The 24,114-nt window shown below is 36.0% G+C and overlaps 1 protein-coding gene across 8 annotated transcripts in view; it reads right to left on the bottom strand.

Annotated features, from left to right (window-relative positions):
- The window catches only part of RNF111 (ring finger protein 111), an 84,653-nt gene that overhangs the window by 4,282 nt on the left and 56,257 nt on the right, over nucleotides 1-24,114 (bottom strand). For 3 of the 8 annotated variants that reach the window (XM_018054278.1, XM_018054280.1, XM_005685709.3), the window contains exons 6-12: nucleotides 18,833-19,152; nucleotides 14,990-15,251; nucleotides 9,787-10,135; nucleotides 8,273-8,425; nucleotides 6,930-7,056; nucleotides 2,253-2,345; nucleotides 237-332 (exon numbers count right to left, since the gene is read on the bottom strand). In XM_018054278.1, the coding sequence (XP_017909767.1) occupies nucleotides 237-332; nucleotides 2,253-2,345; nucleotides 6,930-7,056; nucleotides 8,273-8,425; nucleotides 9,787-10,135; nucleotides 14,990-15,251; nucleotides 18,833-19,152 (1,400 nt within the window). The remainder of the gene's footprint in view (nucleotides 1-236; nucleotides 333-2,252; nucleotides 2,346-6,929; nucleotides 7,057-8,272; nucleotides 8,426-9,786; nucleotides 10,136-14,989; nucleotides 15,252-18,832; nucleotides 19,153-24,114) is intronic. The other 5 variants (XM_018054282.1, XM_018054281.1, XM_005685711.3 and 2 more) reach the window with 3 other exon arrangements.

Here is a 24,114-nt window from a genome sequence, read left to right as displayed (position 1 = left end):
TACTTGGAAGATTACCTAAGAAATCTTTAAGCATGATTTTTCTTCTGGGAAGGAAAACTAGGATCATTAGAGTAACAGACTTCAATTTATAGTTTTAGATTTTTTAACCATATGCATATATTGTTTTAATAATAAAAAATGTAGTTGATAGATTCCACAAACTTGAAAAAAGTCCATGATATTAAATGTTATGCATTTCAACAATAATGTAGATGTTTCACAGAATAAATGCTTACCTTTTTGTATTTATGTGGATATGTACATCTTTCAATTGTCCCCTGGGATGCTCCACGATTAACATTTCCTAATCTTTCTTCTAAATGAATAAGTTCCTAAAGAAGAATAATAACCAGTATTAAAAGCCAGCATTATTCCTTGAACAGCACAATCAGTATTGTAAAAGCAATAAGGTACCATATTTATAAACATGCAATGTAAATAGAGTATTCAAAACCCATATATGGTAAGGCAAATGGCTGTTTATTTCTCAGCTAACTGAAGTGGTATGGCAAAGTTATCTTGGTAGACTAGAGCAACGTATTATGACATGATCCTATATAAGTCAGTAAGCATGTATGCATCTAGAAGATGAAGTCACTGCAGTAAAATAGGGAAACAAGTCAAACAATAATTCTTGATTCCAAATTCCAAACTGACATGAAGAAACAAAACTTTAATCATGTCTAAATGATCTGTTCTTCCAGAAAATTCAAAGATATTTAGCAAAAAACTGAATTACTTAGGTTTGTTTTTCTATAGCAATGCTTCTCTAAAAACTAAGCTTAGTCAAAAAGCATTAGGCATTGATTATAGTAGAAAAAATATTTTAAAAACCTAAATGTTTTCCTAGAAGAATGGTTAAATAAATTATATTCATCTACCCATGAGAATATCAGAACTATCAAAAACAATGTACTAGTCAAAAAACTGATAGTACTTATTTCCCAGATATATTGCAAAGAGTAAATTTATAGAAAAAATGTTATCACTAAATTCTAATGTATTACAAGCATCACATGGGTTAAGTAAAGCATATAAGTCTAGTGCATTAAAAAAAATTTTAACTTCTTATTTTGTATTGGGGTAGAGCCAATTAATGCTGTGATAGTTTCTAGTGAGTAGCAAAGGGACTCGGCACATACAATACATGTATCCATTCTCCTTCAAACTCCCCTCCCATCCAGGCTGCCACAAACACTGAGCACAATTTCACGTACTACATTTATTAAAAAAAAAAAAAAAAAAAGCATTAAGGTTTTTCTAGCACATTTAATGGTATGGTTCTTTATCTGATATTTATATTTATTTAATAAAATTCTCAACATTCAGAAAACGAAGATCATGGCATCTGGTCCCATCACTTCATGGGAAATAGATGGCGAAACAGTGGAAACAGTGTCAGACTTTATTTTTTGGGGGCTCCAAAATCACTGCAGATGGTGACTGCAGCCATGAAATTAAAAGATGCTTACTCCTTGGAAGAAAAGTTATGACCAACCTAGATAGCATATTCAAAAGCAGAGACATTACTTTGCCAACAAAGGTCCGTCTAGTCAAGGCTATGGTCTTTCCAGTAGTCATGTATGGATGTGAGAGTTGGACTGTGAAGAAGGCTGAGTGCCAAAGAATTGATGCTTTTGAACTGTGGTGTTGGAGAAGACTCTTTAGAGTTCCTTGGACTGCAAGGAGGTCCAACCAGTCTATTCTGAAGGAGATCAGCCCTGGGATTTCTTTGGAAGGAATGATGCTAAAGCTGAAACTCCAGTACTTTGGCCACCTCATGCGAAGAGTTGAGTCATTGGAAAAGACTCTGATGCTGGGAGGGATTGGGGGCAGGAGGAGAAGGGGATGACAGAGGATGAGACGGCTGGATGGCATCACTGACTCGATGGACGTGAGTCTGAGTGAACTCCGGGAGTTGGTGATAGACAGTGAGGCCTGGAGTGCTGCAATTCATGGGGTCGCAAAGAGTCGGACACGACTGAACGACTGAACTAAATAAATTTCTAAATTCTTCTATTATTAGATATTTTCAATTACTCTTCTTCAATATTTGGGTAATTTCTGATGCTAAGATTAATATTACTAATAAATCTTTCTATAATAATCCCTAGAATCAATATAGATGTGTTACTGCCTTTTGATCCTCAGTCACTGCAGCAATCCTATACTTGTAACTATTAATATTACACATACTCTCTTTTTACATTACAGATACTGTGGCAAATATCTTCATTAATGCTATTACATACCTCAAAATTGCCCCTGAAAGGACCTCTGAATGATGTTCCATCCAAGCCTGATGAAATGTAACGAATGTGAGGATAGCCTGCCATGTCAGGAACCTATTTTAAGAGAACAGGTAAGCTAAATGAATTAAGAACAGGCTCAAGTTTTATTGCTACCATCGAATAATTCAGATACTCAATTTTCTCCACATAGCTTCTCAAAAAAATCAACTTCAGGAAGTATATATAACTCCTAAAAAGGCATTCTGTTAACAGGTTCCTCTTCAAAAATTATCTCATTCATAATAACTTTTAAATTATCATCAGAAGGAAAAAAACAGAAACAGCAGTTCCATGAGATAACAGATTCTCTTCTACTTGATTTATTTTGCACAAAGAATCCTAAGTAGAGAATACTCAAACCTAAGAATGATGCTCTTAGGAGCCTAAACATATACAGAGCAAAATTTTCGTAAGATCTGGTCAATTTCATACAATATTATACAGTAGTTAGCCTTCAATTAAAATAAATAAATTTATATTAAAAAAAGATCTGGTCAATTTCAGAGAGCTTTATTATACAGTATTAAGAAATAGAAATGCAAAAAATTTTCTAAAAAGACTTAATTTCAGGATAAAAGTTTTACTTCCCTTTCTCTAGGTTCAATATCTGTTTTGTCAGCATTCACAGTAACTCTATAGTACATTAACTACCATGAATAACAAAGGCACCTTTGGCTGCTCTTTTGGTTTGGTTCTATTAGTGAAAGTTTAACAGTTTCTAATTTTTTGTTAGCTAAGGTCAATCTTCACAATCTTATTTGTGCGCTCACCTACTTGACAGAATTTGTTTGTAACTCCAAAATCAATAGTTGTGCTCTCACAAGTCATCCATAGACCTGCACAGAGCAGCAAAAAATCTAAGTTACCCAATACATGCTCCCAGCTGAGGAAGAACAAGACCCTGCCCACTTGTTTCAGTTCTTACACTGTAAACAAGTGTCTTTTTTGCAATGTATTAAGTGCAATGTTTTTCACATTTTTGTACTTTGTATAGGTCATTCTGTTGTTTAAACTGATCCCCAAACATAATGCTTAATTATTAGTTAGGGTTCCTAAGTGCAAGAAGGCTGTGACATGCCTTATGGAGAAAATATGTGTACATAAGCTTCATTCAGGCATGAGTTATGGTATCATGAGCTTGGCCATGTGCTCAATGTCAATGAATCAACAGTATATATCAAACAAGGTGTCTCTAAACAGAAAAATACATTAAAACAAGGTTATGCATTGGTTGTTGGGACTGGAGGTTTGCAATAACCTAGGGCTGTATTTACCCTGGGAATAATGGTTCAATATCTATTTTGTCAGCATTCACAGGAACTCTATAGTACATTAACTACCATGAATAACAAGAGCTGACCGTAGTGTTAGGAAAGGGATATTCTAAGACCATTCTTGCATTTTTATAAACAGATCTCCAGAATTATGTGGCTTCTACTAAATCATAATACACTTCTAGCATGTTTTACAGCTTTAAAAGACAGTTCACACATGGAAAAGCATTTAAAATTAGCAATAATTTTTACCCTTTAAATAGTCTATTATTTCAGTATCTGCAACTTTCCTTATAACCAAGATCAATAGTATCCAGCTCTAAGCAGATAACCTATCTTCCTACACATCTCCAAGAGAAATGAAAAAATCAGAAAGGAACTCAGGCCTTCCAAATTACTTAAAACCTGCACGTCTCTTATAACCCTCTCTAGCCTCCTTTCTCTAACTTTTAGGGATAAGCTTCCTCTTTCTCTTACCCACAGGTGAGCTCTATCATTTGCTCCCTCTTTCTCTTGTTTCCCCAACCTGGACCATCCTTAACTGCTACCCACCCTTTTCCTGTATGTCTTCAAACAAGTCCTCCCTGTTACCACTGTTTCGTCTTAAACCTAAAATTACCTTCAAGTTTCTCCAAACCCAGGTTGTCTCTCTAATCCGTCTCTCTAATCCTAACAGTGAGAGAGTGTTAGTCACTTAGTTGTGTCCAGCTCTTTGCCACCCCATGGACTAGAGCCTGCCAGGCTCCTCTATTCATGGAACTCTTCAGGCAAAAATACTGGAGTGGGTACCCATTCCTTTCTCCAGGGAATTGCACCTACCCAGGGATTGAACCTAGGTCTCCAGCATTGCAGGCAGATTCTTTACCATCTGAGCCACCAGGGAACAATCAATCGTGGACTAAATGCCAATGCTATTTCCCACTTTCCCTTCACAGCCAAATTTATAAGGCAAGTAGTTTATATTCAATCTCCACATATTTTAACTTTCCCTACCTTACTGTGATCTAAGAGGCACCCCAATCTCCATCCCTCACCATTACTGAAATCACTTTGACAAAAGCTGCCAGAAACCACTCTAAGGCCAAATGCACTCAACATTTTTCAAACTTTACTTTTTTGTGATGAAACACTACTGACCATATTATTTTGACATTATTCTAACTTTGTTTCTCCTCATTACCCTAGCCAATTCTTGGAATTATTTGTTTGAAGTACAGTTGTTGTTGTTGTTGTTATTTACTTGCTAAGTTGTGTCTGACTCTTTTGTGACCACATGGACTGTAGCCCGCCAGGTTCCTCTTAGCACTGAGCCACCCAGGAGGCCCTGAAATACAGTATTATCATTTAAATACAGTATTATTATTGGCCAAGGTTCTTTCAATCTCTCATCAGTTTGCACATTTTTCTTAGAAATCTAATCCTCTTCCATGGATTCATGTAATACGACAGACATGTGACACATGTAATATTTTATATTGACAGATCACAACCTATCTTTAACTCAAAGACCAGTTTATTCTTTGGAGATGCAGACCATAAACCCAACTTCCTACTGGACAGTCCACCCTGACACATATATCTCAGATTCAATATGTCCAAAATCTAACTCACCTAACCCCTTCCCTAAATCCTCATCTAATATTCTCCAAATTAGTGAATGGCAGCACCATACATACACCTAACAACCAAAGCTAGATATCTGGGAATCATCTTAAATATTACTCAAACAGAGCCCATCATTTTTAGGTCAACTGCCACTGCCCTTGTTCAAGCATTCATCAACTTTCATCTCTTCTACTATAATGCGTCCTTGCTTCCATCATGAAACCTATTTTCCACATAGCTGAAGAGATGGTCTATTTAGGTGCAATCTGATTAAATCATTCTAACAACATAAACATAATCAAGACATTACTCTTTCAATGAAGTCTAAGTTCTAGTTTCTTGGCAGTGCACATATTTCATTGCTGAGTAACCTTCACCCCTAAGATCTAGAAACAGCAACTTGGATTTCCCTGTGCTTATGCTATCTGATGGAGAAGGCAATGGCACCCCACTCCAGTACTCTCGCCTGGAAAATCCCATGGATGGAGGAACCTGGTGGGCTGCAGTCCATGGGGTCGCTAAGGGTTGGACACGACTGAGCAACTTCACTTTCACTTTTTACTTTCATACACTGGAGAAGGAAATGGCAACCCACTCCAGTGTTCTTGCCTGGAGAATCCCAGGGACGAGGGAGCCTGGTGGGCTGCCATCTATGGGGTCACATAGAGTTGGACACGACTGAAGTGACTTAGCAATAGCAATAGCAATATGCTATCTGAAAGCTCTTTACATGATGTAGTCACTTTAAGAGGACCATTCTCAATTTCAAAGCTTGCTTAGAAGTTGCATGTATAGTAAAGTGTCTTGGAAACCTTCTCTGCAATACTTCTATCCCTACAAAACTACTTACTTCTCGGTATTATGCAATATGTAATATGTGAAAAGAAAACTCAATTTTTGCTGAATTTGCTCTTTAGAACTCAAACTGGTATCAACAAAATCTGAATCTGCTCAAATCAGTTACAGAGAATTAGTAGAGTCTTTCTACTGATCAGAAAATAAAGTATGAATGCATCAGAACAGACCCATTACCATTTATGATGATAAAGCAGATATCCCACTAAAAGCGGATCAAGATTATCATGTTGGTATAAACTGTTGGTATAAAAAATGTCATTTTTCTCCATGTATCTTTGGGACCTGTCGGCTATGGCAGTCTCCCTTCCTAGCCATGGAAGAGCATATTCTTGTTTATTGGCAAAGCTTTCACCATTTAATTGTTATCAGATTCTGACTTGCACAAGTAACATTCATTTCAAAAACTTGCAGTGTGCTGGGTTATTTGGCAAACATTAAACTACTGTTCAAATGTTTCTAGGAAGCTGAGCTAATTGTTCCAGTGGACGATGGAAAGCATAATGAGATATACCAAGAAATCCAAAGTGATGTGAGTGAAGTCTGAGCATCCTGCAGTACACTGCCAAATGTGATTTTAAATCTCGTGTATGGTATTTAAATAGAAAATAAAAGTGTGCTGCTTTTATTTATATAATAAAATGCTTGATTTGTACATTAAAAAAAAAAAGTCATTTTTTACATCAAGAAGAGTATATGTAACACTGCAGATACAAACACATATTTTACTGTATCTAATATCTTCTTATAGCACAATTTCAATCTAATAATAATAATTCTAATCCTCTACTGAAACACCTATTAACAACTAATACATTTAAAATATTTCCAAAAAATAATTTAGAAAAGGAAGAACAGTTTTTGAAGGCAACTATGTCAGAATTTTGAAATCTTCCTATTTTACCATTAAAGGTAGAGCTCCTAATTGCAGGTGATGAAGCCGAGGTGGTGCATGGTAATGGGCCAAGTGAGGATGCAATGCTCCAGGTGTATAAGTAGCTGCAGTTACTCCAGCTTCAATTCCCAGTTCCCTGACAAAGGAGAACAGTTTAAATGTTAGACATCCTTACAGTGTCTATTATCAACAGAAATGCAGGAGTATGTTTACATTTTTTAATGTCATCTGAAGATTCTTATCTTACTTAGCTGAGAAAAAAAGATAATTTAGCCCAAAAGATATAACTAAAAATTTCAAGTTCATTTTAGAAACCAAAATTCAAAGGTTCAACTTTGTGACCATGAGGAGCAAGGCATCTGTATCCAGTTTCACACCTTACAAAGGAAGGACATATGAGTGGCCCTAAGGTTCCTTCCAATCTAAAAGTCTGATTTTTCATAAGAAACATATACAATTGAGTTTACTTTTTTGGTTTATATGAATATTGCCCCCAGGTCTTTTGTTTGTTGGATAGTGCCTCTGGATTGTTGGCATCAAGGATAATTCGAAGAGTAAACACTTCTGTACCTTATAAAGCAAGGGTAAACAAAATTTTAGAAAGTAAAACTGGTAAATATCAAATCTTCATTTATTTATTCTCATTTTATATTCTGTCTGAAAAGTCACTGTGGATCAAGATCTCAATAGCTACCTATAGACAACAGATTCAGAAAGAAAATTAATGCAAATTTGCCTCCATTTCTCTAGGAAATAACTCAAGCCTGGAGGATCCAGGCTGAATTTCCCGTATCAATAGCAGGGGTTAAGGGAGGTACAGCAAACCTGAGTACAAAGGTGGGGGTGCTGGATAAAGAAGATGGAAAATTTAGGGGTTTTACTTTGATGGTAGATCTCTGAGAAACAACAACAAAAAAGTTCTATTCCAGTTTGACAGGGTTCCCTGCCCTAGAATTCAAGTTGCTACTCTTTCCTCCCCAAGTCTCTTATGACTCACCCAGAGACAGTGAGTCACAGCTAAGCTGTAATTCAGTTTCTCTGTATTATCCTTAAAAAAAAATTTATATATCTAGCTATTTGCTGTGCTTAGGTCTTAGTTGCAACACTCAGGATCTTCAATCTTGTTGTGACATGTGGGATCTTTACTTGCGGAATGCGAACTCTTAGTTGCAGCGTGTGAGATCTAGTTCCTTGACCAGGGATCGAACCCAGACTCCCTGCATTCAAAGTCCAGTCTCAGCCACTGGACCACCAGGCAAGTCCCCACATTACCCTTCCCCTACAAAGTATCTCTTCCAACCTTTTCTACCACAAGAAACTGATCACAGCTCTGAAATAAATAAGATACTGACCAGGCAGATCTCTCCGGAGCCTGTCGAGGATGTGAGGACATAGTCTGAGGCACATGAATATGATGCCCGTGACCATAATTTGGGTGCATCCTATGTGGATGGGGTGGGGGGCGTTCATGTGCCCGCCTGGAAACACAGAACACAAAAAGACCACTGGAAATAATTGAATAATTGGTTATTTCTTAATGTAGAAAAAAACAATCTAGTATTAATATTATAAACATCTATAGATTAGTCTTGAAATTAACTCTGTAACAATAAACTTAATGATTAACAATAAATCAAGAAACCATAGTCCCACAAATTCTCACTACTCATTTATTTCAATGTCTCCCATCCAAATATCATCCAAGGGAAAAAACAGTATCTTTATAATATGGCAGATATTTTTAATAGAATAATAGGAACTAAATGAAAATCAAATTTAGAAAATTAATACTCCAGCATATGCTTCAGATACAAGGAAGTTGTTTATATAAACATACAAAACAGAAGAAATGGAAACTATCTTGCTTCATCTTTTTGCTATAATACTACTCATCCATTTTAATGGATAAAACTTCTAAGTTAAAAAAAAAAACTTCTAAGGAAAAAAATTTAACCTGTGCATTTTCTTCAAACACATGCAAATACATGTCAACACATCTGGGAAACTGGTATTACTTCTATTCACACTCTTTATTCATCAGTCCAGCTTACTATATTTTCTCTTTCTAAAGTCTGTCAAATTTACAAATGTAAATGGTAACAAAGTTCTAAACGAATGGCACTTGAGAAAAAACAGTTCTAGGGATTCATTTTTATAGTCTAATTCTCATTTTCTACTAGTTTCAAACACATATACAGAGTTTTCATGTTTAACCTTAATGATTCAGAACAAGTAATTTTCTAGATACTGGAAGATAGAAATATTAATTGGCAACTTTCTATATAAAGAGGCACTGTATTAAAATGACAAAAATAGTCACAGATTCTAAATATAACCTTAAATGATATAACTAAAGAAAGAAGTTACACAAGAGCCAGATCATTGATTAAATCAAGAGTCTGCAAACATTCTGTAAGGGCCAAATACTTAATACTGCTTGCTCTATAGGCCACATGGTTTCTGTTCTAACTACTCAACTTGGTTTCTGTAGTGTAAAAGAAGCTACAGACAATATATAGATGAACCAATGTAGCCATTTTCCTGCATAACTTTAATAGGCAGGCAGAATAAGCCCAACAAAGTACACTGCCCCAAATTAGAACATCAGATCCTGAGTTTTCCAAAGAAAACAAAAAGTTCTTTTTGTTTTTATAGTCTTTTCATATGAAATAACCTGATATAAAATTTTTATGTCAGCACCTACAACTCAGGATAAGACATTCTGGTTAGTAAAAAATTAATTTCCAAGTGAACTGAGGATTAAGTATAGCTATATCACTTCTGAAGACTTCACAGTTTTAAAAGCCAATGGAAATAGAAGGCAAAGAATAAAGGGTGATTATCTTTCTAAAAATGTAGAACATACGTTGGGTGCTGCATCATTCTCCTTCTTTGAACTTCCATCCTCTGCATCATTTCATGAGGGTGCAGTCTTTGTGCTGGAGGTGCTGTGGCTGGAATATGGTGTGAAATTGGCTGGTGTGTGGGAGGAAGATGCTGAGGGATTGGTGCAGCTGTACTGGCTAAATGAGTTGGAGGTGGTGGTGCCACGGGGTGAGATGTTGCATGAGACGATATTTGAGAATGGAAAGCATGAACAGGATGAGGAATAACATAATCCACTTGAGGTGGAGGCTGAGTCTGAGGAGGAGGGTTTCCATGAGAGTGGGGGCAGGCAGAGGTTTGATGATGAAGTGGTCTTGTCAAAGAAGCATCTGTAAGAAAAGCACAAGCACCACAACCTTAAACATATATTGCCATAACACATTCATGTTATACTTTACAAACATATTAGTGTATTCTATTTATAAATACTTTATCAATGCTTGAGTCTGCTTAGTCTTGTTTGGCAACCTGCTTTCTTCTTTGAGTAATCATAGGTATCTTCTCAAGTCAATATATATAGCTTTACTTCATTCACAGCATTTCATTACAAGCTAAGCTAAGTCACTTCAGTCGTGTCCGACTCTGTGCGACCCCATAGACAGCAGCCCACCAGGCTCCCCCGTCCCTGGGATTCTCCAGGCAAGAACACTGGAGTGGGGTGCCATTTCCTTCTCATCATTACAAGAAGGCACCAAAATTTATTGAAGAAATCGCCATTGATAAAAACTGGAAGCAGACCAAAGCTGCAATAAACATCTCTGTGTATAATTCCTCTTGTGCTCTCTTTCATACATGCCCATGTACACGAGTGTCTGAACACAAAGGCACACATTCATACACACCACTCACAGAAAGTTTCTATAGCATAAATTCCTGTAAGCAGTTCTGAGTCTGAAAGAATAATTTAAATTCAGATTACTGTTGTTGATCATGTTCGACTCTGTTATTCCATGGACTGCAGCACGCCAGGCTTGCTTCTCCTTCACTATCTCTCAGAGTTTGCTGAAACTCATGTCCACTGAGTCAATGATGCCATTCAACCATTTCATCCTCTGTTGCACCCTTCTCTTGCCCTCAATCTTTCCCAGGATCAGGGAAAGATTGGCTCTTCACATCAGGTGGCCAAAATATTGGAGCTTTAGCTTCAGCATCAGTTCTTCCAATGATATTCAGAGTTGATTTCCTTTAGGATTGACTGGTTTGATATCCTTGCTGTCCAAGGGGCTGTCAGAGTCTTCTCCAACATCACAGTTCAAAAGCATCAATTCTTTGGTGCTCAACCTTCTTTATGGTTCAACTCTCATATCCCTACATGACTACTGGAAAAACCATAGCTTTGATTATATGGACCTTTGTTGGCAAAGTGATGTCTCTGCTTTTTAATACAGTGTCTAGGTTTGTCATAGCTATTACTACAAGGAGCAAATGCTTTTAATTCCGTGGCTGCAGTCACCATCCACAGCAATTTTGGAGCCCAAGGAAATAAATAAAGTCTGTCACTGTTTCCATTTCTTCCCCCATCTATTTCCATGAAGTGATGTGACTAGATACCATGACCTTAGTTTTCTGAATGCTGAGTTTCAAGCCAGCTTTTTCACTCTCCTCTTTCACCTTCATCAAGGGGCTCTTTAGTTCCTCTTTGCTTTCTACCATTAGGGTGGTATCACCTGCACATCTGAGGTTATTGAGGTTATTTCTCTCAGCAATCTTGATTCCAGCTTGTGCTTCATCCAGCCCAGCATTTTGCATGATGTACTCTGCATATAAGTTAAATAAGCAGGGTGATAATATACAGCTTTGACGTATTTCTTTCCCAGTTTGAACCAGTCAGTTGTTCCTTGTAAGGTCCTAACTGTTGCTTCTCGGCCCACATACAGGTTTCTCAGGTGGCAGGTAAGGTGCTCTGGTATTCCCATCTCTTTAAGAGCTTTTCACAGTTTGTTGTGATCCACCAGTGTAGTCAATGAAGCAGAAGTAAATGTTTTTCTGGGATTCCCTTGCTTTTTCTAGGATCCAACGGATGTTGGCCATTTGATCTAAATTCAGATACTAGTTGACAAAACACCTTTCCCAAAAGTTTACCATAATTAATTACCATCAACAGTACACGAGAGTTCCTGACTAATTACACCGTCACATTTTTTACACGCTAACCAGAAAAAAATTTTGTATTCATTAATCAATTATATTTCTTCCCAGAATTATCTATTCACATTCTTAGCTTATAATTCACCTTTTTCTTATTGATTTATAAGTATTCCTTGTATACATGGGAGCTTTGTCATAAGAAAAAGTATAGTATAAACATTGTCATAGTATAAACATTTTTCCAAATTGTCTCTTGGCAATTTTACTTTGCCATAAGTGTTTTGCTTTTGTAAAATCAAATGTATAAATTATATATTTATAAACGCATAAATCATGTTTTCTTTCATCATTAATGGTTATATAGCAGTATAGAGAGGAAAGGAACTTGCAAGTCCTAGGCACGCCTGTAAACATGTATTTTCACCACTGCACTTCTCTCCCTGCCCCATGCTATTTTTCCTGTGCTATATATTAAGTAGAGAGCATATTTGCTAGCAACTTGCCATGAAAATCAGCCTTTATCAAGATGGTTTCACCCATTTCTTCAATCTGAATCTTTATGTTGCAAAATGACTGTTGAAAGGTCCCTTAAAGGAATACTTTTCTCTCTTACTCTTAAATAAGCATCAGTTTGAGGTCTAAAAGTAAGTTTGTCTCCTCCATGGATTTCAGCCCTAATTTCATTTTATTTGTAAGATTTTCTTGGTAGCCTGGTATGGAGCCATAGCATTTCTCTAATTTCATTACAGAAAGATTACCTTCAATTTTTAATTGCTTTGATTCATACAGCAGGGGTGAAAGTTAGATAACCACAGACTCATTCAACCATACTTCAAAGGAAAACGTGTTAGATATATTTAAAGGAAACTTTCACTGAGCTCAATTTAAGTTGTGAGACATATTTTTAAACTAATTTTCTAAAAGTTGTATTTTCAAATCAGTGTTTTACTCTAAGAAGTCACAAAGCTCAGTACTTCTTAGTCATCAAAAAAGAAGTCACTAAGTTCTCTAACTGTTAACTATTCTTCCTCAAATTTAGAGCATTTTGCCCAGTTTCACAGCAAGGTTCTCTAACTCTATAAATAATTATACAAGAAATAATATTCCAAAATATCACAAAATGCTAAAGTTTTGCTTTGGAACGAATCGATTTATTTAACCCTTCATTAATCATTTTTCAACTTTACTGAGGTATACTGAGGTATAATTAACAATTAAATCAATATATCTAAAGTGTATAATATGATAATTTGACACATTATACCACATGAAATGACCACCACAATCAGTTTAATTAACATATACATCACCTCACATAGTTGCCAATTTTTGTGTGTGGTGAAAACGTCAGCCATCATTATAATGCACTGTTTATCTAAACAAAATAATTACTAATCACTGTATAAAGGTGATATATACTGCATTCCCACAGACCATTTCCCTTCTTCTCTGTATTATGTGTTCTTGCCAGTAAAAATAAACAGACAAACAAAATTGTTCTTGATATTGTTTCTTAAAAGTTTAGCATGTCACTTTAACCCAGCAATATCAATCCTAGAAGTTGCCCTACAGACTAGTAGAAAACTACAAATAATTTAAATGTTCATCAACTGAGGAATAATTCAATATACAATGGAATATTATGAGGATATCAAAAACAATGAGCTAGAATTTTATATTTTACAAAAATCTGAAACATATTGTTAAATTTTTTAAAAATAAAAAATGAAAAAGAGGGAAATACTATGTTTGATATGATCCCATTTTTTTTTAAAAAAAGGAGAGATATGTCATAATAAGAGATGTGTCATAATAACATGTGCAGAGAAAGAAAATTTCTGAAAGGGTTTATAATGAACTATAAAACAGTTGCTACCACTGAGGTATTGGGATTAGTGGGAAGAATGGAGAAGGACTTTTAACTTCTTATTTTATATTATTCTGTGATTTGAATTTCTTAAGGTGTATACAAGTTACTTTTATGATAAAAAGAAAACATTAATTTTTTAGATTACATAAAAAAGCAAAGGATACACTTATAAACTGCTTCAGTATATTATTTTTAAAGAGGAGGGGGAGAAAACCACACATTTTGAATTTCCAATAAAAGATGATAAATGAAAGATGAATATCAACAACTATTACAGAACAGCCTGCACATCCTTCCAGCATTCACACACGGAATTCGTCTGCTGGTTAATGCTTTGCAAAAACTTGCACTCTTGAAAAGATAAATGATGTATCACCAGATTTCACTGTACAAATTCTGGGTTGACTCTAGCTGTATATGCAGGACACAGATTTTTGAAATTATAGGACTGGAATTGTAAGAAGATAAATAACTGAACATTAGCCCTCGTATGTAATCAGGGGACAAAAGCAAATTTCCTTGCCAATGTTTTGCTTTACTCCTGGCATGAATTTTCAGTGCTTTTTTAAAAAATCAAAATATTTAATGAGTTTCCATCTGATTATTAGCCTATGATTTAACAAAGCAATAAATACACAGCCTAAGGTTATTTCTCATTTCTTGTATCTTATAGATTTCAATTTCTTAGAAAAGTTATATCTGATTCTATTTTAATTGCTTGCATGAAAAGAGGACAGATAACCTTTCTACACCTGACTTTCTGTCAAGGAATTTTCTCCTGTATCTCAGTTAAGTTTCAGAATTCTTAAAAGTTTACTTTCCTATGCATAGAAACAACTACTAAACCTTCCAATTTCTTTTTAATACTAAAGGATAGATATAAATTCCTTAAAATTTCCTTTTATAGGAATCTAAAGTGCCATTCAATGTACTTCTAATAGACAGATATTAAAACATAAATGTTAAAATGTATATCAAACAAATATGACACTTTTTATTATTTTCCCAGACCTTTTAAAACAACATCTGCCGTTTTTGCTTAAGAAGACCGCTTTAGGTATATGAGGTGAAGGAAGGATGAAATGGGAAAAATACACTCCACTTTTTGGTCAAGGAAATACTAGAAATTTTTAAATTAGAATTACTGAAAGGTTATTAAATGGAGGAGAGTACAATGCTTCATTTATGTGCCTCTAAGTTCTTTGCCTATTAAATTTATACTTACAAGGAGGTGGCATATAATGTCGACAAGATGACAGTGAGGCTTGTGGAGGGGGCTGGGGCTGGGGCTGGGCAACCATGCTTGATCCATAACCATCTATTGATAATGGCTGACTCGGGGCAGCGGCAGCAGCAGCCTGATGGCCAAAGATTGCAGCTCGGGAAGAAGAAACAGGACAGCAGGGGTCAAATGCAGATGCTCCATGAAAACCAGCACTTCCATGACTTCTGATACCACTGCTGCTCAGGTCTACTGGCAATGCCTGCTGTATAAAGAGGAACTATGTTTTATCTTTCTAAAATTTGGTCAAAACATTGTTTATGGTATACTGTAAAAGTACTCAACGTAATCTAGAAAAGTAGAATCAATAAATTTGAAACTGGTAAAATTTTGAGTGTGAAGACCTACTGAGCATCAAAATATACTATGTGTATCTTGGATTGTAAAAATTATAGTGCTTATCCACTTAAAAACTATAATCAATTTTAAATAACCAAGCATGTGATAGTGCTTGAACAAAAGTTAATGTATTATTTTAAGATCTATTTATCTTCTATATACTAGGTCTTAAGAGAAAAACTTTTAAATCATACTTTGATATCCTCCTTTACACCAAACTCTTCACTGGTAATTTAGGACTCCTTCAGAAAACATATAATCATGCCACTGAAAACATTTAAGGTTTCAGGTAAAAATCTGTCTCATTTTTAAACTGTACATAGCAAGGATTCAAATAAAACTCAAATAGTGAAAACATCCAAGATAACAAAGGGTCTAAGATTATTCAAGCTAAAACCATTAGTTAGCTTTGCCTCACAATCTTTTTCACTTAAAAAAAAATTAAGCCATGATTACTTTTATTAGTAAGGTAATTTTAGGGAAGGATCATTTACCAAGTTGAAAAATCAAAGAGTCTAAATTCCATCCCTACTACAGCACTTTGAAAAGTCCTAAGGAAAACACTTTACCTTCTACTCTAGAGCAGATAACAGAAACAGAATTGCTTCTTTATAGTCTTAAGTATTTTAAGCATAAGCCTTTGCTTAGTGTTCAGTACAGCTGCAATTTTTAAAATATGATTAAAGAAAATGAAGATGTTATATACAGAGTCATATGTAGGGATTGTTCACTATTGAAAGCTGAGGGGCTAGAGGTGAGGAAAGCTAGGGTAATGCATTTATTAGAGGCCCAGGTCACTCAGTCCAGTGAGGAACCATAGCGGTCTTAGTATATTTTAAAAATTTATTTTATTATTATTATTTTTAGAGACAGAGTGGTCTTTGTGGTTTCAATGGCCACCCTGTTCAGAGGATAATAGAAACATAAGAAACTCTGGATATTAAAAGGGAAGGAGGAAGACGGTACAGAATGAGGGAAGGACAATAGAACTACTTTCCTCTTGTATATTACGTGTCTACAATCAATTAAGTACATGTCTGACGTCTTTCTTCTGAGTTGGCAAATATCAGCTTCTAATTTGAATAAGGTTTAAGAACAATATTTTAAGATTGTGAATTATTACTGATGATTCAAATCCTTTGTGTATTTCCTATTTAGGTTAAAATTTGGCAAATGGACTGGAATATTAACATACTAGCAAGGTGAGCAAATTTTCTATCTTCTTCTCCAGTCAGTGATTAAGAAAACTCTCAAAGTGTGAGTAGAGTAGGGTGAAGGTCCTCGTAGAAGCAACCGAGGGTAAAGTTAACAGGAGAGAATAAAAAGAGGGAAAAAACCAACAGAGAGAACCCTCTTCTTCACAATTCTGAGAGTTCACTCAATTCTTCTAGAAGGAAAAGAGCGGTTAAGCAAGATGGTACAGAAATAGCAAATATTACTTTTTTGTTGTTCAGTCACTAAGTCCTTGCGACCCCATGGACTGTGGCCCACCAGGCTCCTCTGTCAATTGGATTTCCCAAGCAAGAATACTGGGGTAGGTTGCCATTTCTTTCTCCAGGGGATCTTCCTGAAGGGAAGGCCAAGAATGCTGGAGTGGGTAGGCTATCCCTTGTCCCGCAGATGTGCCCAACCCAGGAATCAAACCAGGGTCTCCAGCGTTGCAGGCAGATTCTTTACCAACTTAGGCTATCAGAGAAGCCCTTTACATCATAAATAATGCATAACACTAATTAAACTATTCTATCGAAAGAGAAAGCTACACCCAAAGGAGTAGTATGATAGAGTTAAGTGACTACTAAAACTTCTCTGTTGTTAAGACTAATCCTCCCCAATCTTTCTCTGCCTATCTACAGTTTGACAATCATGAGACACCACACAATTATAAATTCTAAGATCAATTTCCTTCTCCTCAGCTTCCTACTATGTCCACACAGGTCTCAAATGTAGACTATATGAGGCTATCTCATGTACATGTGGTTAATTTCAGAGTCCTACAAAGAGCTACATGAATCTCAAACTGTTCATATCTCCAAAACCTCACTCTTTAGCGTCATATCCATTATCACTATTGAATGCCTGATCCTGCTGATTTTCCTCAAGGTTTGTGTATAGTCCAAATACTTCTACTTAGAGATAGATGTTAGAGAAGATCTCCTGGAGAAGGAAATGGCAACCCACTCTGGTATTCTTGCCTGGAAAATTCTGTGGGCAGAGGAGCATGGCAGGCTACAGTCCACAGGGTCACAAAAAGTCGGACACAACTGAGCAACTAACACTTGAGAGAGAAACAGATCAGTAGGTTACACCTATATTTGACATAAAACAAAAAAAGAGATTCTACCTATAATTAAGTCACTCAGGTGCTTTTTTAGGCCCAAAAGGTAGAACAGGTGTAGTCAACCAACAGATGTTAGTACTTAAAACTGCTGTTACCAGAGCCAAAACATCACCTAAGATCTCTTTAATCACATTTCCTACTAAACCCTTTCCATTTTTTTTAATATCAGCAGCTAGTTTCTTCTTAAGGGAACACTTCACTTTCTTAATTTTAATTTGTCAGAACCAGAAGAGATAATCATCAAAAATTTAAAAGACGAAGCAAGTAAAGTACTTGAGGAAAGAGGAGAGGGTACAGTGGAGCAGTTACTCTGAATTTCACTTTAACTTTTTCTAGCCCATTTTTTTAAACACATGTGTCACTTACCATTTTATATTACCCATTTTGTTTTTTAAAGTATGCACCACCCAGGTTTACATCACAATTATATACAGAAACAACACAGCAAAAATTAAAATAGCACATAATACCTCACTTTAGTTACTCCATGTGATCACCAATACGAATTTAACATTATTGACATTTTAAGTACTCACTAATAATATCAACCAATTTACTTAATTAGCAAAAAAAATTACTGATAATTTTTTCTGCTGATATTTCAATTTCCCAGAAACTAAAAACCTAATCTGCTCCTGAGAAACAAGAGGTTCCTCCCTGTATGGTTTTGCAGCTGAGAAGTCTGTTTATTTCTAGATGAGTGGAGATTACCAGGAGGCTCCAGAAGAGGAGGTAGAGGAGGAAAAAACTGGGAGAATTCCCCAATTTCTCATGAATGAGGCTGACACTACAGTTTCAACACCTTTGAAATGAAATCCTAAACATTAAATCCACTTATATTTAAGTAAAAACACTGAAAAACATTCCAGAATAAAAAATAGTATTCAACTATCCACATCCCTGGTCTCCTCAATTGGTTGCAATCATTTAAAAAATAAGAAAATCCTAAATATTTAATTTAAAAAAATCACAGATCATTAAATTACGCCACTCTTACAGGGGCAAAAAGAATGACTTATTTGGTATATAAACTTTATCACTAGATTTTTTTTCTCCGGCAGGAACTGCAATTTTAAAAAATTAAGAAGAACTCATCAAATTCCACATACCTGGTCATGGTAGCTGGTACTAGACGTACTATTTGCTCCACAAGGTGGTTGTACTTGTGGAGGTCTTTCCACAGGACAAGTAGGATCACTAAAGGAAGGAGAAACTGGGACAGCTGGGTGGGGAGTATGATGATGGTGGTGATGATGCTGAAAATGGTGGCCATGCTGCTGAAAGCAACTTGTGTGTGGATGTCCTAATGCATGGTGATTCTGCGATGACCCTCCACAGGGTGAGTGCTGGGGACAGCAGGACGGTAACCTAGGCATTGCAGGAGGGCCAGTTTCTGTTACAGCATTAGATGCAGTTCTCCTCGAGTCATCTTGAAATGAAAAAATGCACAGATCAATTAAATGATCAAGTATCACTGTGTAAAAAATACGTGTGTGTGCTTATCTGCTCAGTCATGTCTGACTCTTCACAACTCCATGGACTGTAGTCCACCAGGCTTCTCTGTCCATGGGATTCTCCAGGCAAGAATACTGGATGGAGTAAGGTAGCCATTCCCTTCTCCAGGGGATCTTCCTGACCCATGGACCAATTCGGGTCTCCTACATTGCAGGCAGATTCTTTACCAACTGAGCAACCTTGTGTATAAATGTGTAAAAACAGGTGAATAATAAGTGATTAGTGAATTCAAGTATCTGTAAATAATAATGTGATATAATCACATTCTTAACATGTATATCCTATAATTTTAGGCAGTGGTCTTCACTGGAATTTTCTTCCAAGCTTCAAGAGGCTTGTATTTACCAAGACATTTAAATATGGCAATAAATCACCTTTTCCTAGGTCATGATAAATTATTAGTTTTTAAAAATAAATTATTAGTTTTAAGTTGCATTTTAAAAACTCCAAAGTATCATGGGAGTCCTTCCATTATATACAACAAATACTCTTAATACTATAAATCATTCCTATATAATGAAGACTACTATGTCACTTCTTAAAATCTTAACTTCTAAAAGATATAACCATCCAACTCAGAGCATATCTGGCTAAGTCTTACTAACTTCCAATTTTTTCCCTTTCTCTGGTCTCTAACCTCAAACCCAGTAGAACAAAAGAAATGATAAGATTCTACCTGGTTGAAAATTAAAAGTCTCCTGTAATAATTTTGTGAATCAAAGTTGAATAGTGGGATAAAAGCATGAAGTCAGATGGGCTTAAATTCTAATCCTGAGCCTGTCTAATCTGAGTAATGCGACCTTAAGAAAGTTATTTAATCTCTTTCTCATCTATTAAATGTAGCAGTAACTATCCTGCATGGTTGTTCTTAGAAAAGATAATAATCTTCTAGGTATAAAACATCTGAGTCCTAATTATGCTCTGTTGCATGCCCAGAGTTACTTTGAAGGTACATTCTTCCAGGCCAGAAGAAAAGCAAATGTGTCCCCAGAAGGTTTATCCTAGTGTTTCAAACTCCTCTAAGAAAAAGCACCCTTCCCTCAAACTACGTATGTGCAAATTAAGAAAAGATAAAAATGGAGATACATATTTTACTTAAAAAATAAACATTAGAGGAATAGAAAACCCAAAGCCTTGTCCTTCCTTTCCCTCACATGAATCATGAGGCATCTCCTCAGAATTCTTAGGATTCTAGAGTACACCTGTGTTCCAGTCATATTTCTAGAATAACCAATACCAGGGATACCCTACTCCTATTTGGCTCACAATACAAACCTATTCTCTTCTGGGTCAATGTACCAATTAGGAATCTTATAGTTATTTATAAACAATACAAAAAATCTAACCAAAACTGGCTAAAACAATGAAGGGAATTTACAGACTCACATAAACGAATCTGGGTGGCTCTGACTGATGACACCTTCCTGTAATTCTCCAGGGTCTGCCCTCCTATACATGTCTTATTCTGCTGTTGCTGAGTCTCTTCTGGGCAAACCTAAACTCTTCCTAAACCCTGTTAGGCAGTATCTCTATTCTAAATCTCTGAATATTGTTTTTTTTCCCCCCCTCAAGTTCCTATTCTGGCCTATTTGGGCTAATTTCCTAAGCCCTTTTGTATGGGTTCTTAACCTGAGAACCAGAATTCAGGAGTCTGTAAACTCATATAGAAAAGAATTACACTAATCTCCAGTAGCCTCCTGGAATTAATACTACCTTGTTATCGCAAGTTGAGAGGTTAAATATCACAAGTAATTTGTAAGAAAAACAAAAAAGATAAAAAGAAAACAAGTTGTTCACTTTTAAAACATAAATGATAGCAGATTCAAAGTCAGTTCGATAACTGCATCCCTTTCATTCATTTGCATTTCAAATTTCTTGAGTAACCTGGACAGAATCACAACTGGCATACTAGAAACTGACTATGATCAACAGCTATCTTAGTTATGCTGAATCAAAAGTAGCTATTTTCTATAGGCTGTAATATTTATAGCAATATCATTATTATCCGATCTTCACTTCCTACAACATTTCTGGGGTTATATCTCCGTCTCCATGTCAAAATGGTACACAAGTAAATGTCATTTATTATGTGTTACTTCAGAAAATAAAATAAAATACCTTTAGGACACTAAATCCATTCAGTGGATGGACTAAATGACCTTCATGGTTCCTTCCAACTGTGACACATTAATTTTACAAATCGAAAAACTCTAAAGACTCAGGAGATGAGTCTGTAACCAGAGCAAGAGACCTAGGGACTGCATGACCAAAGTGATAGATACAACATTTATCTGTTTAAAAATGACTTGCCCTCTTGGTCTTCAATTATTCCAAAAACAAAGGTCAGAGTGAGAGAGTACTATAATATCCTTAAGGCTGAATATATATTTCAGGGGTTAAATGATTAACAGTATGCCCTTCAAAAGAGGACTGACCTTATAGCTCTACTTCTTAGGGTACAGTTTTGACTTCCAATTAAATTAATATCTGTTTTCCTACAGTCCAGAAGCTATTTGTTGCTCAAACAAGGTAGAAATCCAAAGTAAAGACAACTGAATCTCCTGTTGTTCAAGAGTTAATAACCAAAGAAAATTGCCAGAGCAGAGTGAAATACAAAGATATCTGATTAAGTAAATAAACCCTGCCCTTTTTAAAAATTAAAATTAGCCTACTGAGTGTCCACTAAAAATAGATCATCACAAATCTACATCAGAGAAATTAACTCCACATCACAGTGACATCAAGCTGGTTAAAGTATTTTTTACTGTAATTCAAGAAAGAATACTGAGATGTACTCATGCATTTATTCATTTATTTGGCAAGTCTTACATATAATAATAACATGGTTAAGGATCTATGAAGATACTGGAAAATACAACAGTAAAAAGGAAAGTCTTGATCATTAAAATAATTTAGGGGTATTGTCTGCTTTTGTTGTTTTATCTCTAGCAACTAGAAACAAACTACAACATAGGCAGATCAATAAGCACTTGCTAAATTTAAGCTAACCTCGCAAGGGAAAAGAGGCATGCCTGCATGGGAGCAGCTTAGTGCTAAAAAAAGGAAGACTTGATCTTTGGTCCTCAAGGAGCTCATCATCAAGCACAGAGAAAATTTAAAAAGAAATCAACCAGTATTGTCACAGAAGCACTGGGTTCCAGTACAGTATAGAACAACACTGTCCCCCAAAGAGTATCCAGCAACAACTGGGGATACTTTTGGCTCTCACAACTGGAGGGCAGGGGGCACTAATGGTTATTCAGTGGGTGGAAGCCAAGAAGGATGCTAAATATCCTACCATGCACAGGAAAGCCTGCCCGCCCCTACAGGAACTGTCCAGCCCAAAGACAAGAGTACCAAGGTTGAGATATCCTGGCATAAAGAAGAATACAGGATTCAAGCTAGACTTTGTAGGTCTGAATTCTGGCTCTACTGTCATAAAACCTTAGATAAGTTACTTCACCTGCAAAATGAGAATAATCATAGAATCTGTCTCATGGGGCTTCCCTGGTTATTACAAAAGTCAGAGCTACTATAAATAATTAACCAATATTATGAGTTCAACAGGTGTTAGCTATTATTATCCTCTACAATTGTTAGCTCTTTTTATGTTGTGTTCCCAGTGTCTAGAACAGCGCCTGATACATAGCATGCAATCAATAAATAGTTTGCTGAATAAATGAATACACAAGATATGTACGCATACGCTAGGAACACATTGAGAAATCATACAGATGATAAGCTGACTGGAGGCATGCTGAGTTTGAGGTGATTGCAGAATGGCCCAGAGGAGGGGAAGCTGGATATGAAAGTTTAAAACAAGGAGAGCACTCTGGAAGCACAAAATGGTGAGTCATTGACTACTGGTGGCAGGTGAAAACACCTACACTTATGAGATGGATCAGTGAAAAAAAGGGATGAGAATAGAGTTCTAGGAGAAAAGAAGATGAGAAGAAAATTTACTGCCAGGTTTTAAACATCATGTTTGTTTTAAAAGGAGTCAAAGTTAAATGAGGGAGTTTAAGGTGAAGAAGATCCCTTAGGTGTACACAGACTTAACACAAATGCACATGTACATGTATGAAAGGAATGAAACCAGCACAGATGCTGAACACACAGGCAAGATTAAAACAAGGTCAAGGACACAAAAAAGAATAGCATGAAGAGCATAGATAAAGAAACTGGAAGCTACAGGAAGGGAGTTAAGAGACCAGCAGTTAGGAGATATCCACAGGTATAAACATACAAAAGTTTTTATTAAAGGGGTTGGAAGTTACAAGTATTCATGCATGAGAACCTTCATTTATTTTTTTAATCCTCCTTCCACCCCCAGAAATGAGAATCTTAAAGAAAATAAGACAATTTTGGAATAGACACTGAGGGGAAGGAAAGGGAAGGGAACTAATTGAGGTATCATACTATCACAACTTATTACCAACAGCCCCAAGATTTGAATCCATAAATTCAGGAGGCACTGATCTGCATGGTTCTATGATTTCTATCAGCCCCATTTAGAAACCTGAATAAGAGAGAAGCTAGACAGCTCAAGTGATTCAAGGTTGGACATATGCAAGAAGGTGCAAAGTAAAGACAGGATATGAAGAAAATAGGTGAATGATATTCTACAGTCCTGGAAGGAAATGAAGCCAGCAGAACTGAATGCCCCTAATACAGTCTATCTGTATGTGCTTTTATCAGATTTATACAGAGGAACAACTTGGCCTTGAAAAAGATTCTCCTAGTCTAGAGAAATGTAACATGATTAAGTCTATCAAAAGGGCCATCATAAAAAGATAGAATAAATATCATGGAGAGGGTCCACTCACGCAATGATGTTACTACTTAATAGATTAAATGTGAATCCTAACTAAACAAG

The sequence above is a fragment of the Capra hircus genome, chromosome 10, assembly GCF_001704415.2.
Source record: "Capra hircus breed San Clemente chromosome 10, ASM170441v1, whole genome shotgun sequence".
Lineage (NCBI taxonomy): Eukaryota > Metazoa > Chordata > Mammalia > Artiodactyla > Bovidae > Capra > Capra hircus.
This window is presented reverse-complemented; position numbering and strand designations above follow the sequence as displayed.